The sequence below is a fragment of the Mauremys reevesii genome, linkage group 21 (genome assembly GCF_016161935.1).
Source record: "Mauremys reevesii isolate NIE-2019 linkage group 21, ASM1616193v1, whole genome shotgun sequence".
NCBI lineage: Eukaryota > Metazoa > Chordata > Testudines > Geoemydidae > Mauremys > Mauremys reevesii.
This window is the reverse complement of record NC_052643.1, coordinates 6,591,488-6,614,692: the sequence shown is the minus strand read 5'-3', so window position 1 is coordinate 6,614,692 and position 23,205 is coordinate 6,591,488. Positions and strand designations below refer to the sequence as shown.

The 23,205-nt window shown below is 46.0% G+C and overlaps 2 protein-coding genes across 4 annotated transcripts in view; one reads left to right on the top strand and one right to left on the bottom strand.

Annotated features, from left to right (window-relative positions):
• DNAJC16 (DnaJ heat shock protein family (Hsp40) member C16) overlaps positions 1–11,352 on the top strand; it is an 18,138-nt gene extending 6,786 nt beyond the window's left edge. The window contains exons 6-16 of one of the 3 annotated variants that reach the window (XR_005590320.1): positions 1,081–1,185; positions 1,795–1,953; positions 2,726–2,856; positions 3,592–3,775; positions 4,806–4,988; positions 5,574–5,650; positions 6,185–6,265; positions 6,359–6,454; positions 7,253–7,423; positions 7,969–8,875; positions 9,170–11,352. Coding sequence is in view for 2 of the 3 variants with exons in the window: in XM_039508861.1 (XP_039364795.1) it covers positions 1,081–1,185; positions 1,795–1,953; positions 2,726–2,856; positions 3,592–3,775; positions 4,806–4,988; positions 5,574–5,650; positions 6,185–6,265; positions 6,359–6,454; positions 7,253–7,423; positions 7,969–8,368 (1,587 nt within the window). In the remaining variant the exon portion in view is untranslated. Of the gene's footprint in view, positions 1–1,080; positions 1,186–1,794; positions 1,954–2,725; positions 2,857–3,591; positions 3,776–4,805; positions 4,989–5,573; positions 5,651–6,184; positions 6,266–6,358; positions 6,455–7,252; positions 7,424–7,968 lie in introns of all 3 variants that reach the window. The other 2 variants (XM_039508861.1, XM_039508862.1) reach the window with 2 other exon arrangements.
• AGMAT (agmatinase) lies at positions 11,170–23,205 on the bottom strand. The gene is made up of 7 exons (XM_039508866.1): positions 22,680–23,205; positions 21,107–21,309; positions 18,387–18,435; positions 15,793–15,988; positions 14,944–15,123; positions 14,192–14,276; positions 11,170–12,356 (listed from the first exon to the last, which is right to left on the bottom strand). The coding sequence occupies exons 1-7, from the start codon at positions 23,069–23,071 to the stop codon at positions 12,283–12,285; spliced, it is 1,179 nt and encodes a 392-aa protein (XP_039364800.1). The 5' UTR covers positions 23,072–23,205; the 3' UTR covers positions 11,170–12,282.

Below are 23,205 nucleotides of genomic sequence, written 5' to 3'. Positions count from 1 at the left end.
TGTTGTCTCTGACACATCATCTGACAGAGTCAGTCTCTGATGTGACCTTTGTCTTGGGGATGTCAGAAGTTTCTGAAGCTATTTGCAATGGCCTTAATCAAGGGAGAATGGCGGTTCGGCTGAGTGAAATCGTTACAGCTATAAATGCTGGAGGCAGTTTTGAAGGAAACACTACGTTCACGCATAAGATGGAATTTTTCTCCATCTTCCCCTGTGCATGGTGAGATAGGTGCCAGAGCTGGCAGCAGGACACTCCCCCTCACTGATGATACCCCACTTACCATAACTCACGTCCTTCAGGGTTAACTGCCATGCTTCATGGTAAGCATTTGATCATACATGTGTCTTATGTTAGGGCTTGTAACCACACGGTGCCGATTTGATATTGTTTGGAACTACACCAGAGATAGTTACAACTATATTAAGGAATGGTGTTTGAACTCTGCTTGGAAGGTAGCCATGGCCAGGTTCCAAACCGGTGCGGACATGACCTTAGAGACCATCACTGTATGTCTCTTCCCCTCCCTTGCCCTATCCTGCAAACTGATAAGTATCTCTTGCAAGATTTTCTATAGTCTCAGCTCCTGCAGATTTTTAGGCCTGGCACAAAGCCTGCTGAAGTGAATTGGGTATCATTCTGTTGACTTCAGCACACTTTGGATCAGGCCTGTAAATGGCAGTTGAGCGCTTTGAGCCCTTTCGGCAGACAGAGCTTTTTATCACTAGAGACATTTTTAAATAAACAGATTGTTTGACTTCTACTCTGCCCTTTTTTGCTTATTCCCCATCTGAAGTCATAATCCTCAGTAATGACCACCAGTTAGCTACTGTGGAAATGATTATGATTCCACTGAGAATTTATGACATCAAGTCAGGAAAGATCAGCACAAGCAGAGAGAACTGTTAGTGTAAAAATCCTGGTTTTGCACAAATCGCCTTAGCCGGAAAAGATGTATGGGCACAGGTGTCCTTTACAAAACAGAAATCGTGACCCAGTTCTAATGCAGCCATTTAACCTTATTGAACTTTAGTTTTCTGAATGTATTGAGGTTGAAACGAACTCTCTGTTTTACATTTAAGATTACAGATAAAAATTATGTCCAATTCCTGTCGAACTGGAAGAAAGAAAATAAACCCCATGTTCTTCTGTTTGATCATATGCCGGTAGTGCCATTGTTATACAAGGTAATGTGTGTGTTTGTGTGTTATCTCTGGCATTTGGATAGCTTTGTAAATCCACCTGTCTTAGTAGAGAATGGGATCTCGGTATAGGCATAGGCTGGATGGTTCTTCTAAGTAGCATTACCCACCCCAAACACCCAGCAATTTCATGTGTGTTATTTGGAGACTGCATAGTCAGGTGACCTGCCTTTGCTAACTATTTTAAACATCTGAATATGAGTAGAACTTCTCTTGTCATAGACAGATATCTAGTGGAAGTAAGGGCGTGGGTGGGGTTGAGGGCAAGGGGAGAAACCATCATTCCTTTCCCACCACAAATAGTTAATGATCTAGGCCATTCGAGCACTGGGTCTAGTTTGTTTGAGGATGATGAGTTGCTAAAGAAACAGCTGGCCAGATATAGAATGTTAGATAGTAAAATAAAACCAGGAAGAAGCTAACTGTGTAATAAGCCTGGTAAAGGGAATGGGATGACTTTGTATGTCATTTGGCTGTCCTAGACTTAACAGCGCTCTGGAGGCTAGGGGGAAATAGTCACCATAAGCTTTATTGGGGAAGAATCAAAGCATGATCTGCAATGTAAACATGCACTGAACCTCTGTTTCCTTCTAGCTCACTGCTTTTGCGTACAGAGATTATTTGTCCTTTGGATACGTGTATGTTGGACTCAGAGGGACTGAAGAGTTGTCCAGACAATATAACATCAACGTCTACACCCCCACCATGATGATCTTCAAGGAACATATTGAGAAGCCTGCCGATGTTATTCAGGTATCACTTTGTGGTCTGCGTCTTTGTCTGTCTGGGTTTTAAGTAAAATATATAGTAACTGCTTTTTTGGCCTGTTTCTTACGTCAGAAGTTGGTCAGTGGAGCATTTCAAACCAACTCTGGGTTGGATGGGAGCAGATATTGGAGCTTCAGAAGGATGTCTTGAAGGGAGCTCTGTAGGTTTCAACAGGCATCTGAACTTGGAGGATAACTGGGTGACAGTTGTGGTTTTCACTGGGGCATAGTTTTGTAACTAAGCTGGTGGAGGAGGGCAGGTCTTTGCGTTTCAGTGGTGCAGTGACTGTACAGAGAGAGGGCAGCTCTTAATTAATTCAGCTTTGTCAGAAATCCTTAGTCTCCTGGGAAGAACCCTTGGCTCTGAGGAATTCCTTAGAGTCCATGAGACTTTGCGGTTTCACAGAGAAAGTGCATTAATAGCGAAAGTTTATTGTGCAGGTACACCCCAATAAATGCTGAGTTGTCAGAAGCCTTCGGTCACTGTTGCAATTTCTGACTGTTGGGATTTTAATATTACTGGATGCTCTGATTATTTTCCCCTCAGCAACAACAGCTGTTTAATGCCCCTTTTCCAGGGGCCATCATGAGTGGCCATACTTCCAATCTCCTGAACATCTCTTCCATTGTGTAAAACAGCCTGTTGACCTTCATCATGGTGACCCTTTAACACTAGAGCATTCATGTTCCTTGAGAGCTGAACATCCTTCTGGTTTAGCTGAACAATGCTGATCTTCTATTTGCTTTGTCCTTTCTAGGCACGAGAGATGAAAAAGCAGCTCATTGATGACTTCCTTTCCCAGAACAAGTTCCTTCTGGCAGCCAGACTCACCAACCAGAAATTGTTTCGTGAGCTGTGTCCTGTGAAGAAGTCTCACCGTCAGCGGAAGTAAGGCTCGCTGCGATGGGAGTTCCTCCTATCTTCATATGCTCCTACTCCCGGTGGCTGCTTACAGGCGACGTCTCGTTTAACTCTCTGTGGGGGGGGTCCATTAAAGGGTTTATTGGAAGAATAGAAATTGCTAGACAGGATCAGAGCAGTGGTTCATGTAGTCCAGTATTCTGTCACCATCAGTGGCCAGTGCCAAATGCTTCACAGGGATTTCCAAGAAGCCCTTCAGTGGCAGTGATGGAACAACCTGCCCCCAGAGAAGTTTCCTCGTAACCCCTAATAGTGCAATGTTAGGTCTATATCCTTTCAGAGGCGTTGAGGGGGTCTCTCTCTATATAGTATTAGAACTTTGGATGTTCTTCTTATACATCCAAATGTCTAATCTGTTTTTGAATCTTGGCTTCTGTCCCATGGCAATGAGTCCCAGAAGCTAACTGTGCGTTGTGTGAAAGTGCTTCCTTTTATCAGTTTCAAACATGCCACTTTTCAGTTCACTATCCCCTTGTTCTTGTATTATTGAACAGAGTACCTTGCAGTAACTCTGTGGGGACAGGAACATAGAAGAAGGAAAGGACTGAGATTGGAACATTGAGCAATGGAGTGTGTAAGAAGATAGACACGATGAAGTGTCTCTCTGGCTCGTCAGGGTCTGTTCTAGCTGGCAGGTTGGGTTTGTTATTCCTTTGTATCTCCGGGCCTGCTGTGAATCCTCCATTTCATTGTGTTGTCTAGGTACTGTGTGGTTTTACTTACTGGCGAGGGTGACAAGTTTGCTAAGACCTATGAGGCATTTGTGGCCTTTGCTCTGGCAAACACGAAAGACACCGTGAGGTTTGTGCATATCTACAACGACCGTCAGCGAGACTTTGCCCATGCCTTGCTGATGGATGATGAGAAATATTGGGGGAAATCTGCCGTAAGTGTCACATTTCCCTTCTGCCTAATCTGTAATTCAGTCTCTCTCTGAGCTTTATTCTTTTTCACCCCAACCTCAAAAATGTGCAGGGGGAGAGAACATTGATGCTGCTTCTTTGAAATATTACGGGAGCATGCTATGGGCAGGATCAGACCTCTCTACTTCTAACAGATCCTCTTGTATTGCATGTTGGTGTGCTCTGCTTCAGGTCGGACCTTCGTTGTCTTGTGTATTGCAATTCCCTTCTTTTTGATCTGTCCCGATTTCAGATCTCTAGCCTCCAGCATGTGCAGAACACCACTGCCTGCCTTCTGACATGTACAAAGTGTAACCACGTCATCTTCCATTCTCATGATTCCACTGGCTCTGTTCATTTCACTGTCCAGTTCAAAATTGTCCTCTTTGATCTTAAACCCCTCCGTGAACTTGCTCCTGCCAGTCTCATGGATGGACCTTGTTTCTCTCTACTCCTTCCCAAACTACTCCCGCTTATTTAGCACTGTTCTCTTCTGCCATTCACTCTGTCACTCCACTCTTAATGTGAGAGCTTTGTCCTTGGCAGCTCCTCCTATTTGGAATGACTTTCCTATGTCTCACCACCAAACCCACTTTTTTATTTCACATCTCTGCTGAGAAAACATCCCTCTTTTTCCTCCTTGCGTATGCTTCTTAATTACTCTCCTTCTGGCTAACTCTAATTAGTTAACTCTAATGTGATGTGGAATGCAGTGTGTAGGAAAAACACTATACAAAATAAGTGTTGTGCTTCCAAAGAACAGGAGCTGGGGTTCAGAGAACATGTGCTGTTCATCTCTGTTCCTATTGGGTATAATGGAACATGCAGCTACTTTTTATACTTGTTCCCATTCTGATGTTGTGCCTGCCCTTTGACATGGGTGTTGTGAGAGATTAACTGAAATAGCTGTTTTTAATCTGGATCCTAGTTCTGAATTCTCATTTGACACATCAAGGCTTTCTTCCAAGTTGGTATCTTGTTCTCTGAAGCTTGTGCTGTTACTGCTTTGTCCAGGTGGCCATCTTGGAAAGGCGCAATAATGTAGGAAGAGTGGTCTATAAAATCTTGGAAGATGCCTGGGAGGGCAGTGAAGAGGATAACTTCATCCTTTTGGACCTTCTGGCTCAGTTAAGAACAGACCCTGGTCTTCTCTCTTCAGACACTGTCCTGCCAGACTTGAATGATGAACTTGCTCCTGTAAGTATTCTCAATTTTGTAGAGGCATAACAAACCTATGTTAGCTGGTTCTAGTTAACTCTGAGGGTACATCTTCACTACCCGCTGGATCGGCGGGTAGCCATCAATCCAGTGGGGATCAATATCGCGTCTAGTCTAGACGTGATAAATCGACCCCAAGCGCTCTCCCGTCCACTCCTGTACTCCAGCGCTGTAAGAGGTGCAAGCAGAGTCAATGGGGGAGCACCAGCAGTCGACTCACCGTGATGAAGACACCACGGTAAGTCGATCTAAGTGTCAACTTCAGCTACATTATTCGCATAGCTGAAGTTGCATAACTTAGATCGATTCCACCCCCAGTGTAGACCAGGGCTAAAACTGCACCACTGTGGTCAGTGATGGGAATTGTGACTAGAGTTTTGAGTATTGGAGAGGCAAGACTCTTTCACTGTGTACGCATCAGCTGCAGGGGGCAGCCCCTGGGCTCTGAGGTAGTTGAGCTGGTTTGGACAAGGGGTGCAGAGGGGATAGTCACATCGTTGATTTGTTTCTTCATGGGTAGGGGGAGAGCAGCCACCTTGTCATTGATCTGTTGTATCTTTACAGGTGTTCTTTCTCCGATGGCTCTACTCCGCAATAGAGTATGTCTCGGACTGCTGGGATAGTGTATTTCATAATAACTGGTATGGAATCTGATTTAAAATATCAGTATAGCTCTTATTTTGTGTCTAGATGTAATAGCCCTTTGTCTTGCCCGAGGACAAATTCAAAAGCATATCTAGATATGGAGGTATCTGACGGGGACAGGAGGAGGCATATGTATCTTCTCTTGGAGAAAGGAGAGGAACTGTGGGCCAGTGAAGCTTGACTTCTGTCTCATCTTCTGGGTAGCTGGTTGAGCTGTGAAGCTGAGGTCTGCCACTGGATTTTGTGCTACTGAAAACACACCGCTCCTGTTGGCAATAGTCCTGGCTTGGCTGCCTTGCTGTGCGGTTTTCATTAGCGTTTAGGGTATTTTAAAAACATTCTTCCATTTGTCTCCCTGCCTTTCATTAGGAGATAGGAACAATGAGAGAGCTTCCATTAAAGCCCTTCAAACAGGAGACAGGCAGTTCAGGGAAAATTATATGCTATTATCTGGGGTGGAAGGGAGCTGAAAGCCTGAGGCAGAGGTTGACTGTAGGAACTCAGAACTAACTGCAAACCTTCTCTCTTAGGCGGGAAATGATGCCGCTTCTTTCCCTGATCTTCTCAGCCCTCTTCATTCTCTTTGGCACTGTTATTGTTCAGGCTTTCAGGTGAGTACCTACCAGGCCAGCTGCTGGAGCCTTACAGACCAGATTTCAGCATCTCAGTTGAAACTTACCCTGTTTTAAAATGCTCCTTTGCAGCGACTCGAGCGATGAGAGAGACTCTCCTCTCCCCCAGAAAGAAGATCCCTCTGAAAAGAATGAAAAGAATGACACGACCTTCAGCAAAGAGAACAGGTTTCCTCTGCTAACTCCTTCCTGCACTAGTCAGGCCTTCTCTGCACCTCCACTTTCCTGCTCAAGAGGCTTGGTGGAGCAGAGTCTTGTTCCTACTGCCTTTCCCCCAGGCAGAGAGGGCAGGTTGGGGAAGGGCAGTGGGTAGGTGGTAGGGAAGGAATGGAGCTGGTGTGAACATGGTGGTGTGAGTGACAGGCAGCATGTGAACAGCGCATGGGTGAGTTTGGTGTAGCTGATATAAAGAGTGAACGGGGAATGGGCAGTCAGCGGAAAGCAACAAGTTGAATATTTGGGACCAAAAGCCCCTTCGAGGTAGAGAACTGGAAAGTAGCTGTTACCTGAGCTGTGACTGAAATCTGTCAGACAAGGGGCCACTGCTAAGTACTTTGAACTAGCAACAGACTAGTGGCTGTAGAGCCAACTTCTTTCCATCCTACCCACCTTTCTCCATCTCCTACATTTAAAAATCTATCCTCCTCCCACCACACAGTCACTTAGAAACCCACCTGTTTGCCTAGACAAATACTTCGTGGAGTGATGAAGGAGAAGAAACAATGATTTGCCAAAGAACATCTAATCTTTCATCTTTAGCAGGCCAAAGATAAACTGCTTTAATAGGCTTTGGAGAGAGGGCATAGGGGGTGTGAGTTTTCAGGGGTTCGGCACTGTGCCAGATTAGCCAACACATTGTGACATGGGTTTTGAGTGACTTTTCACTAGGTCACTCTTTCCTTATAGTGCCCAGGTGCATTTACTGTTCTTTGCTCCTTTTTCACTTGAGACATTCTCTCTGCCCAGCAGGATTCCCAAAAAGGGCTTTGTCGAAGTGACTGAGCTAACAGATGTTACCTATACTAGTAACCTGGTGCGTCTGAGGCCGGGTCACATGAACGTGGTTCTGATCCTTTCCAACCCCACCAAAACCAGCCTACTTCAGAAGTTTGCCCTGGAAGTCTACACATTCACAGGGTCAGTATGGAGTTCCTCTTTGGGCTTCTGCTATGCTCTTAATGGCCTGTGTAGTGTCGCGCAGTGGATAGGCTTGGGGTGTGTATTGTTGCATTGCTTCGTCGCGTGTATACTTGCATGCTTGCTCCCAAGAACATCTTCACCTTCATGTGGGTGCTTGCACCTGTGAGGCGGCTTAAATGAGTAGCTGTTTGATAGCCAACATTAAATGGGTTGGTGGGCTCAGTCCACTTTGTAATGGATGTATGTTCTCCGTACTGCCGCTAGTGCAACTGGTAATCTCAGCAGAGAGGACTGGATGGACCATGGAGCCTGAACTCTCCCCTCCAGGTCCCTCTACTGCCACTTATGCTATGCCTGTGTTCGGACAAATACAGGGCTTCACTTTCCAGGGCTTTAAGTCAGTCAAAATAGTTTGTGCAAAAACAATAAAAAAAATAAATTACTTCAACCCTCCTTCAGTTTCTAACCTTGATGTTTCCTGTGTGATGTCTGGTCTGAACTGGAACACAGTCTAAATTGGTTCCCTCTCACTTCTCCTGCAGGAGCAGCTGTCTTCATTTCTCCTTCCTCAGCCTCGATAAGCATAGAGAATGGCTGGAGTATTTGTTAGAATTTGCCCAGGATGCTGCCCCCATTCCATATCAATATGATAAACATTTCCTGGAGCGCGACTACGCCGGTTACGTCCTAGCTCTAAATGGCCACAAGAAATACTTCTGCCTCTTCAAGCCTCACAGATCGGGGGATGAAGGGGGAACCATGGGGTCCTCTGAGGATTATGACCCCTTGCTACATACAGGAGAAGCCCGAGGAAAATCCTCCTGCAGTCCAGGATCCAAACAAGTTAAAAACAAATTAAGCAAGTTGTCCTTATGGATGGAACGTCTCTTAGAAGGTTCCTTACAAAGGTTCTATATTCCATCCTGGCCTGCATTAGACTGAAGGGATTTAAAAGAGGTTCTAACACTACAAACTTTTTAAGATGACAACCATGGACAATTCTTTCCAGGAATAAACAGTCATGACAAATGGACAGTAGGTTTTAGATGAACTCTCCTAGGCCCAGTGAGTAGAAGTATCTTCCTTCATCTTTGACCTAGGAGTGAAAGATGAAACGTACTGAAGTCCTCTGTACCAAATTGTTCTTGTATTTGAATGCTGTACTATCTAAGACAAAACCCAGTCTATTTTCCTTTAATGTCCTGCTCACCGCATCGCCTATGTCCAGTCTCTTGTTTTTTCTCAGTTGAAGAAAACCTGTGAGTTCTTTGCAACGTTGACTCAGTTTGGACTGAACACAATGAACTTGTTACGTAGGTCAGGTCCCCTTCCCAATGCTTATCCCATAGTGCATGGTGTGATACTGGGAAGACCCTACAGAATCTCCCCAGCCTCTGCAACTCTGAAAGGCCTCATACCAAGCATTCTTATTTATCAGCTTTCCCTGCGGTAAGTGATTTAGGAGTGTGGTTGGGGGTATCTCCCTTGTAGCAAACTGATAGCTGGTATTTACAGACGGTGGGGGCTAGTAGGCGCTCTGCATGTTTCATGCTCCTTGTGTAATAGTTCCATGAGCGGCTTCACCAGCTAAGCCATAAGCAGGGCGGGAAGGGGATTAACACAGCCGTAAATACTGTCAAGATGTTGAGCCATTTAAATGTACATTGTTTCTCAGATGCTTTTTTGCTTCTGTCAATTTTTAGACTGTGTCTCTTAGAGCCATAACTTTACCCATGTCCTCAGATTGTAGGCGTAAGCTGCTACGAGCCAGTAGACATGTAAAAGAAAATGTCAGTACCTGCTAGTGAATCAACTTGGACACCTTTCAAACAACCATGGTACATCTCTAGTACAATATCGACACTTCTTTGTATCAAGGAACTTAATTCTTTAATGATTGTATTTTTGAACTATGTTGCCCAAAAAGTGCTGTCATCGGATCGTCTGTTACGTGTGGAACTAGTTTTGTTGTAGACAGACGTTTACAAGATGCTTAGGTTCAGCTTCTCTCACTTTGTTTTTATCCTCAGCTCAAAGGTTTCTTAACATGCAGGTTGCCTTTTCTTTCTTTCTTTTAAACATATGGTTCGGTGTGAAACTGGAATGGTTCTAGGCTGTGGAGTTACTGTACTTAATTATAGTCTCCTACCAGCCCTTTGGCTTGCCCAGGGAGCTGGCTTTTTGTTAGTGACAAGGAGCTGCTACCTGAATGTCAAGGTAAAAGGGAAAGGTTTCTTTTCAAAGCAGGGAACTGTAATCTTGCGACACTGCCACTTCTTTTTTTCTCTCTGTTAATCCGCCTAGACTCAGTCACTTTATCTGATGTTTGCTGTAAACTTAATAAACTTCTCCAAAGTGACCTGGGTAGGAATCTGAGGCTTCCACATGAGTAGGTCATGTTATGGTACGTGATGGCCAAATCCTGCATGAGTTTTCCTCTCATTCAGATTGAGATTAACTCCTGCGTAGCATTCTGAACCATATAGTGAAGCACTCCTACAAGCATGGAGGTTTACTTAAAAACCTCACTACCCTCCCCCCTTCTCCAGCAGAGCAGCCCAGTACTATGGATCAATATTCCACCAAGGGAGCCACCCTCTGACCCAAATGAGATCTAGGACTATTCAAGTAACCTGATTGGCTGAACAGTCCTCAGAGCTTTATAAACGGTGAGTTAGTGGCCCACTGAATTGGTGACTTGCTGCATTCTGCTTGGCTTGGAGAACAGAGGTGCTTCAACTAACGAAAGGCCACTTGAACAATACTCATAATGCTCTTATGTATAAAGGGTACTGTCAGGTTAAAATATTAGACTCAACCGACCTTACCTATGTTACTTAAACCAATGGAGTTTAATCTGTAAAGTCCTACCTGCAGTGTGAACCGTTTTGATTGCTGAGCACAGGCTATGAGAAGGAAGGAGAGGATTTTTCTTCTGAGGAGATATGTCGAAATAAAATGCTGGAAAAACCCAGGCATTAGACTGACCCTGAACTAACCGTAAGCAGCAGACTGACTTTTCGCTCTTTATGCTGTTTCTGTTGAAGACGGTGCTTTCGTTGGCTTGGGTAATGAAAAAGCCTGGTTATTTTTTATGTTTGTAGCCAGTTCTGCCTTTGGGGTCTTGCATGGTATAACACAGTACTGTAAACCCCAGAGTTGGACACACTGCAGAAAATTTTTGACACTCTAAACGCAGCTGAACAATGTCTCGAGGATCGGGTTGGGCCCAGAAGGAGGATTTACAAAAGCTGTCGGTTACTGACTCTTCTGCTAGTCAGAAACTTTGGTGTCAAATGTTAGGGCTTTAAACTAAGGGCCCACGTGTGCTGTGTAGAAGAAATTCCCCGCCCAAGGACCCAGATGCTGCAAGACCATTAACCTGGGCTAATTTTTTGTCCTACTGCTCTCACTATTGCCCTTTGGTTTGCTTCATAGCGCAGGTAATGCACTCGGCCATTCTCAGTTTGTGCATGATACTTTCTTGAGCTAAGAGCAAGGAAGTTTGCAGTGCTAATGCACTGCTCTGCGACAAACCTAAATACAAGCTATTTTTAAAGTAAAACTCCGAGGAGCTGAAGCGAAACATCTTTACAACACAGGGAAATGTAGCCTAGAGTCCAAATACTGTACCTGACCTTTCCCCTTGACTGAGTGTGGGGCACAGCAGCTTTGCAGTGATGGCTGACATATATATGGTCAGTAAAAGCTTGCCAGGAACTAATACAATAATGCAACCTGGGAGATTGGATTGAAAAGCAGGTCAATATTTTGCACTTTTGATACTCTTGGGGGGGGGGAAATAATTTATTTGGCAAATGTCTTTTTTTAATTTTTGTTTTTGTATCTGTGAACAGGCACTGATAATGTCATTTTGTTTTAAGATTATTACAGATTCGCAACTGAAATAAACTATTTTAATGTGAGACGATGAGGTGGCCTTGCATTTTAATCGACACACTGACAATGCGGTGTGGCGTATGGGAGTTAACTGCGAAAGTTTGATGGCTGTTAACTAGCCCATTGCATATGATAAATTACGAGCAGTTATCTCCACTCAGGCACCAGGGCTGCTTAACCAAGGACAACTGTTTCCAAAAGCTGCCCTGTAGTTGAGTCAATGTTCCTATTGGCCTCCTGAGAACTGACAGCTATGGGCCCTGGGAAAATCATGCATAAATGGGGTTTAGAAACGTCCCATCACTGAGACGGAGACCACAGTGCCTTGGCATAAGTCATCTCGTAATGTAGGGCTTGGAGTTAGTGCCACTTTGGATCCATTGCATGAAGAGGCCAGAAGAACTTCTGTTCTATTCCATGCCCATGGAAGAGAGCCAGGATGTTACATTATGTCTGTATATTGCTCCCCTCCTAGGTTTAATTCTAGTGGGGAAAAATCCTTACTAGGCACTTCCAAAAGAAACCCCCATTTTAGATCATAGCTGCCAGTTTTTATATTGAAAGGATTCAAGCTGCAGTCGCTGGATCCATGTGCTGCTAAGCCATGTTACTACAGCACCGTGATCTGTAAGCCTGCCCCGCCAATTCCAGCATCTCTTCTACCTGCTGCTTAGAGCATACGAGGAGCTTGAAATGACTTTGTCTGGTGAGGAATGGTTTTTATTCTCTACCACAAAGCTTAGCATTCCCTCGCCCCTTCTCTACCTGCAGAGAGTGAGGGACGACAGAAATTAAAAGCAAAATCTGATTGAGTTGTTCCATTCAGGCTTTTTTCTCCATTCGTATTGTGTCGAAGTATTTGCGCGGAAAGACTGTGAATATTTAAACTCATCGTGTAGGTGAAGAGATAGGGGTCGTGACTTGATTTGCATAAGCTGGAGCCGCCCTACAGGGCTTTAAATCGTTTTGACTCGCGGGAGAGCGCACAGCATTTCAAACAGCAGATTTGCTCCCATGAGGGCTGTGTTACCTACAAACAAAGAAAAAAACACCATGACTATCCTATGGCTTCCAATTAAAGGGTCAGTCAGAAAGTCCTTACGACAAGGAGTTCTTTTCCAACTCTTTCTCCGACACCAAGGCCCCAATCCTGTAATTGACTCCATGTTGGCAGAGGCTCATTCAAGGCCATGACGTGCTCCTGCACAAATTCACTTGCCGCCCTGAGACCGGATGCTTAAAAGCCATAGACTAGTGAAAAGCTGTCTGGGCCGGTACACTACAAACGTAGTTATGCTGAATGCTTTAGTTCTACCCAACTGACGTCTTGTTTTCAAATGGAATCTCTACCCCAACCCCAGGAAATAAATTAGAGTATTTAATAGTCAACAGCTGAACCAATACACAAGTAACTTAATGCTTAGTCACACAAGTTTCATTTGCTCAGTACACTAAGGCTGTATTCACAGAGCCTGCCCCTAATTCACAGCTGGTGCTGCTTCCTTAGGGAGCGCCGTCGTCTCTACCATTGCACAAGGGAAGAGAACACACTCGGTCCTGTCCGTACTATCACTCACCATTTCCACACTGTTGGAGCGACACCAGTGGTGAAATGCACAGCTGACTTTTGCCAGCATAAATGCAACCTAGGACTCCAAGTCTGCCCCTTTATGTGTATAGCTCACGCTGAAATCAATCTAAAGGCAGAGTGGCCCCAGGACAGGACCTTCCAGTGTTGTTATAGTCTCTACAGAGCTCCAGGAACCAGATACAGTCTTTGCTTTGCTTTGCTTGGGTTTTTTTGTTTGTTTTTGTAAAGCAGGCACTTCTCCCCCTGCATGAGCCTGGCTGTGGGTATATACATATGACAAAGTCAATTCCATTTGCAGCAGAGTGTTCTGCTAAAAAGAGTGACAGCTGTGCCTTTGGCAGTACGAGCCAAATGCAGGCATCATCTTATAGGATGCGCTTTGACTACCACCGTTTCGGAACGTAATTGGTTCAAACAGTGTTTTTTCTAAATTAAATTTGTTTTAATTATTGTTTTTTCTTTATTGCTATTGAAGCATGGAGTTGCCTCTGTCACCAAGGGCAGGACCAATGTCTCCTTGTACTGCTGTAGCAGCCATGTAAATGCAGAAGAAGTATTGCTTAGTGGTTAAAGCACAGGACTTTGACTCCAGAAATCTGGCTTTTATTTATGGCCTCCACCAGGCAGTTTGGTGAGTGAGCTGTGACAGGTCCTGTCACCTCCCTGTACCTCAGTTTCCCCAATCTGAAAAGGGAGCTACAAGGGGACCAAGTGGATCAGACCATTAGTGCTTGAGGTGCTTGCACTGAAGGTGCTATAGAACTGCAGAACGGAAGTACAGATTTACACAAACACGGCAGTTCATTCACAAGTGCTTCTTACCTTCCAGCTGTGTAGAGGACTGAGCTGAGTTTTGACTAATGCTGAGGAATCCACTTCTTGATTATAGAAGAGCTGTGGCCTCTCTTGTTTACACAGCACTACTGTCCCCGACATCCTGGTGGTCACACACTCTAGCATACCCTGAAATAGCTGTTCCTAGATTTCTAAGGACTACTCTGCATTTTCTTAAATATTCTCCTGCAACATGCTGTTTGAATTGTTGATAATACATAGAATAGAAATAGCCAACTATAAATATTCCCGACAGCCATCACTATGTTCTCTAGGGATGCTCAAACTGTCCAGGACCAAATATCTGTCGTTTTGTTTTGAACTCTATAGACAGTGTCCAGTGTCCACAGCTAAACAGGACCCAATCTACTACTGACAAGCATTCGATGTAGCATTTCTCTAACTTTGCTGTATTGTCCCAAATATTTCCTTTCACTCACCAGAAGCATCATAGATTGGTGCAACTTCAACAAGGTCGCATCCCACTATATTCAGTCCTTGGCACCCACGAATGATCTCCAAAGCCTAGGGAAGGTAATAAAGGGCTAGTTACCAGGTACTTGTTAACTTTGAAAACATTCTATCTATTTCAATAGCCGAGGGGGTGGTTTTGTTTTTAAACACAGCTGACATGAAATCTGTGACGATACAGTCCGTACAATTCCCGTCCAAGATCACTGCTGTAACCTGGTGCTCTTTGCTGAACCAGAGTGAGCGGAAAGCAGAGGATTAGATGTATAAATACTGAGACACCATCAAACTGTACATCAGCTCAATCTCCCTTAGCGTGGGGCGGGATAGCTCGGTGGTTTGAGCACTGGCCTGCTAAACCCAGGGTTGTGAGTTCAATCCTTGAGGGGGCCACTTTGGGATCTGGGGCAAAATCAGTACTTGGTGCTGCTAGTGAAGGCAGGGGGCTGGACTCAATGACCTTTCGGGATCCCTTCCAACTCTATGAGATAGGTATAGCTCCATGTATCATTATAGGCAGGACACAACAGGAGGTCTCAAGGATTTCAGTTCCCAATACGCCAGTTTTCTTGTTTAAAGACTTCCAAATCCCATGTAGATCCTTGACCCTTAGATTTCTAGGGGGCGGACGGTGTAAGCCCTGGGACTTCCTTTAAAGGGAGCCAGGTTTTCCCTGCATCCACTCCGCACATTCAGAAATAGAGTCTGAGCATCTCCTTACCTGAGCAGGTGTGAGACCAGCAATTTCAGGTGTCCCTGTGCCAGGGGCGTATGCAGGGTCTAATCCATCAATATCAAAGCTGATGTAAATGGGCTTGGCTCCCATCTGCTTTCTCACCTCCGCCATCAGTGGTACCAAGGACTTCAGCCAGCAGTCTTCAGCCAGGATGACACGGAAACCCTGTTGGAGGCAGGAAAAAAAAAAAAAGTTGAGCTTCCACTGCCTGAAACACAGGGCTGGGGAAAGGAACCGGGTGGAGAGAGCAGTGGTCCAGTGTAATGTTTATGCAAACAGCTCTAAGTGGCCAAAGCCAGTGTCTTCTACAGATCATAACTGGTGCTTCCAGCCATTCCGTGGTCTCACATTTGCTCCCTCTTCCATTACGCCTCCCACGTAGGACAGACTATGGTCTCCACCTGCCCTGGCAAGTAGCGCTTTTTCCACAGGTGAAACCGTTCAAGGGCACGTGCCGCTGGAAACAGCACCGGCAAGAGAGCAGTGAGGGGGCAGGGGAGCCTTGCCGTCTGGTGCAAAAGGAGGAGGAGGGGACAATAAATGAGAAGAATGGCAGTGGGGGGCTTTTTTCCTGCTCTAAGTGTCTTAGTTCCAGGGATTGGAGTGGGAGAAGCGTTCCATGCAGCGGCGTCAGTTAACGAACAATATCATCTTGCACCTTTTGTCTGAGGATCTCAAAAGAGGTCACACACACCCAGCAAGCCTCACAACAGCCGTCTCAGGAACCAGAGGGACATATTGTTATTCCTAGCACTGAAATCAATGGCCATGTGGACCTGACTGCACAGGCAGGGCCTGGTGGAGGGTAGAGGTTTTGGCGGTGGTATACACTACCTGGTCCCGGCAGTATTTGTAGGGATCCGGGGTATAGGAGGAGCCTCTGATTCCGATCTGAACCACGCGTTTGCAATCCAGGAGCCCCTCGTCCACACAGCGTCGGAATGGCGTCCCATGGTAGATCTTCTCCCCCAGTGCTGTGTCTCCTGTGTCGGTATGAGCATCCACGTGCACCAGTCCCACGGGACCATGCCTAATTGGGACAGGGCAGGCACAAACACTGCCTTAACGCCAGCCCCGTGCTCACATGCTTTAGTTAACACAGGTGCTTACACTATTTCTGACCTTGTTCAATCCGTCAGCATAAAATCTTGGATTCTTCACAATGATAGAGATCTAAACTCCAAACAGATCATACAATTGACTTGTCAAGGTCTTCCCACCCTACATTCCTATGGCTTCAGACCTCAGCAGGCATCTTACTATTCAGCAGGTTCAGGAAGGCAACAAACACATGCTCTCTCACCAATTAACTCTAAGGCCATGTTTACACTTACCTGCTGGGTCGACGCGGCGAGTTCGACTGCTCGGAGTTTGAACTATCGCGTCTGATCTAGACGCGATAGTTCGAACCCCGGAAGCGCTAGTTCGAACTCCGGTACTCCACCGCGGCAGGAGGAGTTGCCGGAGTCGACCTTGGAGCCGCGGAGTTCGCTTCCGCGGCGTCTGGACGGGTAAGTAAGTCGAACTAGGGTAGTTCGAATTCAGCTACGTTATTCACGTAGCTGAATTCGCGTACCCTAGTTCGACCCCCGACCTTAGTGTAGACCAGGGCTAAGGCAAAGATCACTGGAGACAGAGTGGGGACACAAGATGCTGGCTGGGATCAGCACAAACTTATCTCACTCTGGATAAGTGAGAGGAGCAAATGGGAAGATTGCCAGCATCTAGCTATTGATTGACAGATACTGCTGCAGCCTGACTTTATTCCTCACGTGACTCTCCAACCCTGTCTGATTACATGAACCCTGGAATCTCAAATGTCTGCGGAGCCATTTGAAAGATATGGAGAACAGTGGGAAGCTATGATGGCTCCATCAGGAGCTCTTTAATGAACTGAAAATTAAAAAAGGAAGCCTACAAAAAAGTGAAAACCGGACAAATTGCTGATGATGAGTATAAAAGAATAGCACAGGCATGTAGGGACAAAATCAGAAAGACAGGCACAAAATGAGTTACACCTACCAAGCGACATAAAAGGCAATAAGAAGAGGTTCTAGGAATACATGGGTAGGATGAGAAAGAAAAAGGAAAGTGTAGGTCGGGGTGGGCAACCTATGGCACGGGTGCCGAAGGCAGCATGTGAGCTGATTTTCAGTGGCACTCACACTGCCCGAGTCCTGGCCACCGGTCTGGGGGGCTCTGCATTTTAATTTAATTTTAAATGAAGCTTCTTAAACATTTTGAAAACTTTATTTACATTTATAGTTTAGTTATATATTATAGACTTGTAGAGAGAGACCTTCTAAAAAACATTAAAATGTATTACCGGCATGCGAAACCTTAAATGAGAGTGAATAAATGAAGACTTGGCACACCACTTCTGAAAGGTTGCCGACCCCTGGTGTAGGTCCTCCATTTAGCAGAGAAGGAGAGCTAATAATTGACCACATTAAGAAGCTAAGTAATTCCTGTATTGCTACAGTCTTCACTAAAAAGGTAAATTGTGACCCAATACTTTACACAATTCATGTTAAGAACCAGGGGGGAAGCCAAAATAGAGAAAAAACAAGTTAAAGAATATTTCTTTAATTTAGATGTATTCAAGTCACCAGGGCCTGATGAAATTCATTTTAGGGGACTTAAGGAACTAGCTGGAGCAATCTCAGAACTGTTCATGATTATGTTTGAGAACCCAGGGAGGGCAGGTAAGGTCCCAGAGGACTGAAGAAAGGCAAACATAGTAATGATCTTTAAAAAGGGGAAGAAAGAGGACCCGGGGAATAATAGACCAGTCAGCCTAACTTCAATATGGAAAAGAATCGAATATATTAGGTAATACATTTGTAAGCACCTACAGGATACTAGGGTTATAAAGAATAGCCAAAATGAATTCTTCAAGAAAAAATCATGCCAACCCAACCAAATTTCCTTACGACAGGGTTACTTCATTACCCACTTGCCAGCACACAGGTATACAGGAAGACTTACAAGTAAAACAGAGCCATCTACTGTCAATTGTCCTGGCTAATGGGAGTAATTAAGATTCCAAACCACCATTAATGGCCCACACTTTGCATAATTACAATAGGCCCTCAGAGTTATAGTTCATATTTTAGTTTCAGATACAAGAGTGATACATTTATACAAATAGGATGACCACACTCAATAGATTATAAGCTTTGTAATGATATTTTACAAGAGACCTTTTGCACGAAGCATGTTTTAGTTACATTATATTCACACTCATCAGCATACTTTCATAAAACCATATAGAGTGCATGTCACACCCGCTTAAGGTCCCTTCCAGCCTGACATTTCCATGAACTGCCCAGTAGAGCACAGATTCGACAACTCAAGGGGGACGTCACGTCTATCACCACAAGGTATCAGCTTTTTAAACATGCTCCATTTTCAGATTTTAAACTTACTTTTCTGCCACTGCCTGCAGGATCGGGTATGTTATTGTGTGATCGCCACCTGCAATGGGACAGGGAACAGAGAACATGCTATGTAATAAGAACAGGCCAGCATTGATCAGTAGCAAGCTACAGTCATATATCACCTCTCCTCTCATAGGGGAATACATCAGCACTTCACAAAGAGAGAGATCATCCTTTATTCATCTAATTACCTTCTCTGCAGCTTTAAATTGGTGACTGGTAGTATTAAAAGGGGCAGCTTCTCTTATTAAAAGCTCTCAAAAATCCAGCCAGCTGTCATTTTCTTGCTGCAGCTGGTACTCAAGGCCAGCTTCTGAATGCAGATACCTGGTATACAGATGTATATCCAGGAGTCACTTCATCTCCTACTTGCAGCTGCCTCTGGGGTGTGTCGCAGCTGGGACTTAATCGACAGCAATGCTACACAACAGTTGAGGAGCAGAACACCACCATAAGCCATTGAAATTTTAATGGGAATTTGGGAAGGTTGAATGTTATTACCCAAACTGGAAGCGAGTCAGGACACAGACACTTATCTCTTGCAAAAAGTGGCATGGTATCTTTGATGAGCACAAGCAGTCTGGAACTCTGTTGTAAGTTTTATCTGAAAGATGGTGTTGTCAGATGCTACCGGTGTGGCGCTCTGCTTTGTTCAATATTGATATCAATCGGCTGCGTGCATGTGTTCCCTCTGTGCTGCCCCAGCTCCGCGCAGATAGCTGACACAGCAGATCCCGAGAGAACCCCCAATGACCACAGACTCTAGTAAGGTACGAAGGCACATCGGCCAGGTTTATTGTCGAAGAGAAACACAGTCTCCAGCTCCCTGGCAAATGAAGTCCAAGGCGCCGCTGAGGTGCGGCTAGCTAGTACTTATGTGCTCCCTGGCAATGGACTCAGCTCAGTCAGTGTCGGGACTTTCCACTGCCCCCTAGGCTGGACAAAGACACTGCCCCAGGGATGCATTCTTATACACAGGCACAAACAAGTTACACATCACTCCTGGCGTATGAGGTGCAACCCCTCTACGTAGTAAGGTGCCACCTCTCACCTTGTACATGCTGGTTCGAACAAAACAACTCTATCCATCATAGTACCCTTTTGGCCCTGTCATTTGGATGGGTCAGCCTGTTCCTTGTTGTGTGTGTGGAGTGTACAAGTATGCAAATGTTCTGATATCTGGTGTCCAGTACCTTTTAGGTCTGTCTCTTTTTGCAGCATCAGCCCTTTCCTTGCCAGCTTCTGTGAGCAGGGCCTGCCTCTGGCTCACAGCTTAACTTTGCTTTATTTTAGCAAAGTCTTGACCATTACCGGTACTTTAGTTCAGGCCTTAGGCCTCATACTGGGCCTCTGATACCAAGGTTTATATCTCAGGGCCTCCTCTTACTACATTCCCCCACTTTTTGTCTTTTTATGGGGAGGACGTTTACCCATCGTCCCAGAAAAGCATAATGCATGGACTGAAGATAACCCAGTGGGCTAAACACTGTTATGTGGTTATTTTACTTTACCATCCATTCACTCATGCCCCATCTGACTCTAGTCTGCACATTCCCACATACGACTGATAGACAGATTTTATTATCCAATTATTTTTTAGTCCCTTATTGTGGGCCTGGGAATGTTAGGCCCGGAACCATGACTGAGGAATGTAGTATTATGATTGAGTCTTAGAGGCACTCTCAAATAATTAATATATATGAATTATATGGATATGGCATATGTATTTGTAATGTGTATGGGCATGTATGTATGTGTACCTATGACACCACTTTATATCCAAGCGTAACCATGTTTTCCCAGTCTGCTGGTGTACTCTGGCCCTTTTACTTTGGTGACACAGATAGAAACACACTCCTATTAGGGCAATTCCAGTTATCGCCTGTTTCATCATTAATAGTAGGCTGAGTGTTTTGAAATACTGGGATAGGGATTATGATAGTGTGTCCCACAGTGCTATGTATATGAGAAATAAAACAGAAATTTGGAGTAGTGACACTACCACTGAGTACTGTCCATTCATGTTATAGGTTACCCTTACTGATGGTTGTCACCCTCTGGTAAGCTTCACTGGGCAGGAAACAGAAGTGGCTAACTTCTCTGTTCCATTGGTTGAACTGCTCTGTGATACACCAGTAGTTGCTGTAGATCCAGTTGTTTTGTATGGATGCTGTCTTCCAGATAACCTACTGAATGGACAGTACTGTGTAGTAACTAATTACAATATAGGGGGGGTTCGGAGTGTGGGTGCAGGCTCAGGGCTGGGGCAGAGGGTTGGCGTGAGGGGGGGGAGGGTTTTGGCTGGGGGTGCGGGCTCTGGGGTGGGGCCGGGGATGAGGGGTTTGGTGTGTAGGCTGCCCCAGAGCTGCAGCGGGGAGAGAGGACTCCCCCCCCAAGCCCTCTCTCACCGCAGCAGCTTGGGGGAGAGGCGCCTCTCCCCCAGCCCTGGCCCCAGAGCTGAACCAGCAGCAGCAGCAAAGGTCTGGGAGCAGCTGAAGGAGACTGAATTATCTCAGTGGGGAGGAGGAGAGAGTAGCTCTCCTGCACTCTCAAGACCCTGTTAATAAATTAGCCTGTATCCATTGCAGTGCATACGACAGAAGGGGGGAGGCAGCTTTACGGGATCCTGCTATTCTTCCGGGTGCCCATATAATAACTGGTGTTTAAACAGCAAAGCATGAGATTGGGCCCAGCCCTAGGTTCCTTACCCAGCGTGAGGGGAATGCAGCCGGCTGCCACAATCTTCTGATAGGCTTCTCGGATTTGCCTGCAGCTGTCCTGCAGGTTGTAGAGGTTCACGTTCACATCACCAATGTCAGCAACCATGAGGGAATGGAAAGGTGCTGCCCCAGTGCTGGGGTTACACGTCCTCACCATGCACGACTCGGCTCGAATCTGGCGAGGGCCGAACCTGGAAGGGAAAGAATCCCACACTTCGTTATCTGGGATGGTTGGAGGAGGAAACTTCCATAGAACCAGGGGATTCTGAACATGTGGCTGGTTGGGCACACATTCCTCCTAGACACTTAGGAGTTGAAGGTTGGAATGACCATTGGGGCAAATGTTTCAAGTGGGACTATTATATTGTGGTTGTGATCGTCTACGTCAGATGCATAATGAGTTGGGCCTAATGGCTTCAACAGATAGGTCACCTGTAGATCCGGGCAGAGAGCTTACTGCAAATCTAGAGTGTGTGCAAAGACTTTCACATGCGACTCTGATTCTGGGTGGCCAACTTGAGAAGATTTTCAGGGGCCTGCTTTTCAGCAATGCTCAACGCCCAACCTTTTCAACCTCCACTCCCTTTAAAGTGTCTCACTTTGGGCACCCTAAATTATCAGGTGCTTTTGAAACTCTTTGCCAGTCACTCTAGATTTACAATCAGGTCTCTGACTGGAGCCACACATGATCCATCTGCTGAAGTGCTGAGGCCAAGCTCCTGACTGGAAAGCCTGAAATGGGCATCTCCCTTCAGCATCCATCACGCTCAATGGACACTCACAGACACTCTTAGGTTTGCTGCCTCCACAGAGCCACCCCAACCCCTTGCCCTGAGCCCCCTCCCACATACCGCACCTCCTCCCACACCCCAATCCTCTGCCCCAGCCCTACATTCAATTTCCCCTCCCAGATGTGGCCCTTGGGCCAAAAAGTTTGCCCACCCCTGATCTAGACAGGTAAATCCACATTCCTTTGTCTAAGGCAAGTTGGTTTATCAGCTCTGTCCACAACATATTATAGGAACATATTTTCAGCACCCACACATAACTCTATGCACCTCCCATACATACATCACACGGATGTTCATGGCTGGCATGTCGCCAGTTTTCATAAAAGACTTTACTCAATGTGCTTTTATAGCACAATAATATTATATTCCATCAGTTGATTCAATTGCAAATTCTTTGGGGTTCAGACCCCTGTTCTCCCCCTGGGGTGTCTGGACCCTGATTGTCACATTACAAAACCACTCTGACAACTGGCACCTTCACAGGGCTGAATGGTACCAAGAGCAAACCACCCTCTCCAGCTTTTGCTTGGTCCCTGCAGGACGGGGCAGAGGCAGACTGGCAGGGCAGAACAGGGAAACCTGGCATGCTGCCGTATCTGTTCCCTGGAATAAAAAAGAGGCCTCTATGCTGCAGGGCAGTCAGTCCCGCATCTTTCACCAGCACAGATTCCCCTGGGATTTTTCTTGAATAGTCACTAGACAGCAAGTGCCCCATCCCCTGGGTTCTCGCTTCCCCCTCCTCAGATCTTAGCCTAACATCTGCCCCTTACCTTGCGCCAGGACGGTTGGAGGTTCCCGTGTCAAGGGGCACCCCAACAAACGCAGCATCTAGTCCCTCTGGTGAAGGCTGAACGGGCAGCTTCATCATGGAGCAGACCCCCACGGGCCTGGCTATGAGCTGAGCACTGGGAGGCAGATTGAAGCTAGAGCCAGCGAGGAAGCGGCGAGGGGCACCGTGCCCAGGGAGCAGGCTCTCCGAGCCCCCACGCTGGAAGCCAGGCAGGGAGCCAGCTGCAGCAGGGTGAGCTGTGACCCACACACACCGGCTAGCTCTGGGGCTGCTCAGTAAAGGTGGCTGCAGCTTGGCTGCCAGGAAAGTTGCCGAGAACCGAGGGCAGAACGTTCTCCGGAGCTGGCTGCCACGCACGAAGAGGGGCTCCATCCTGCACCCCTTGCTTAACCCTCCTCCCCCAGCACAGCACCCACGGCCACAGCTGGCCCTGCAGGTTCAAAGCAGAGAGTGGCTGGGGTAGCAGAGACACACAGCACTTATTCCACCCCCCTCCCTCCTTCCCC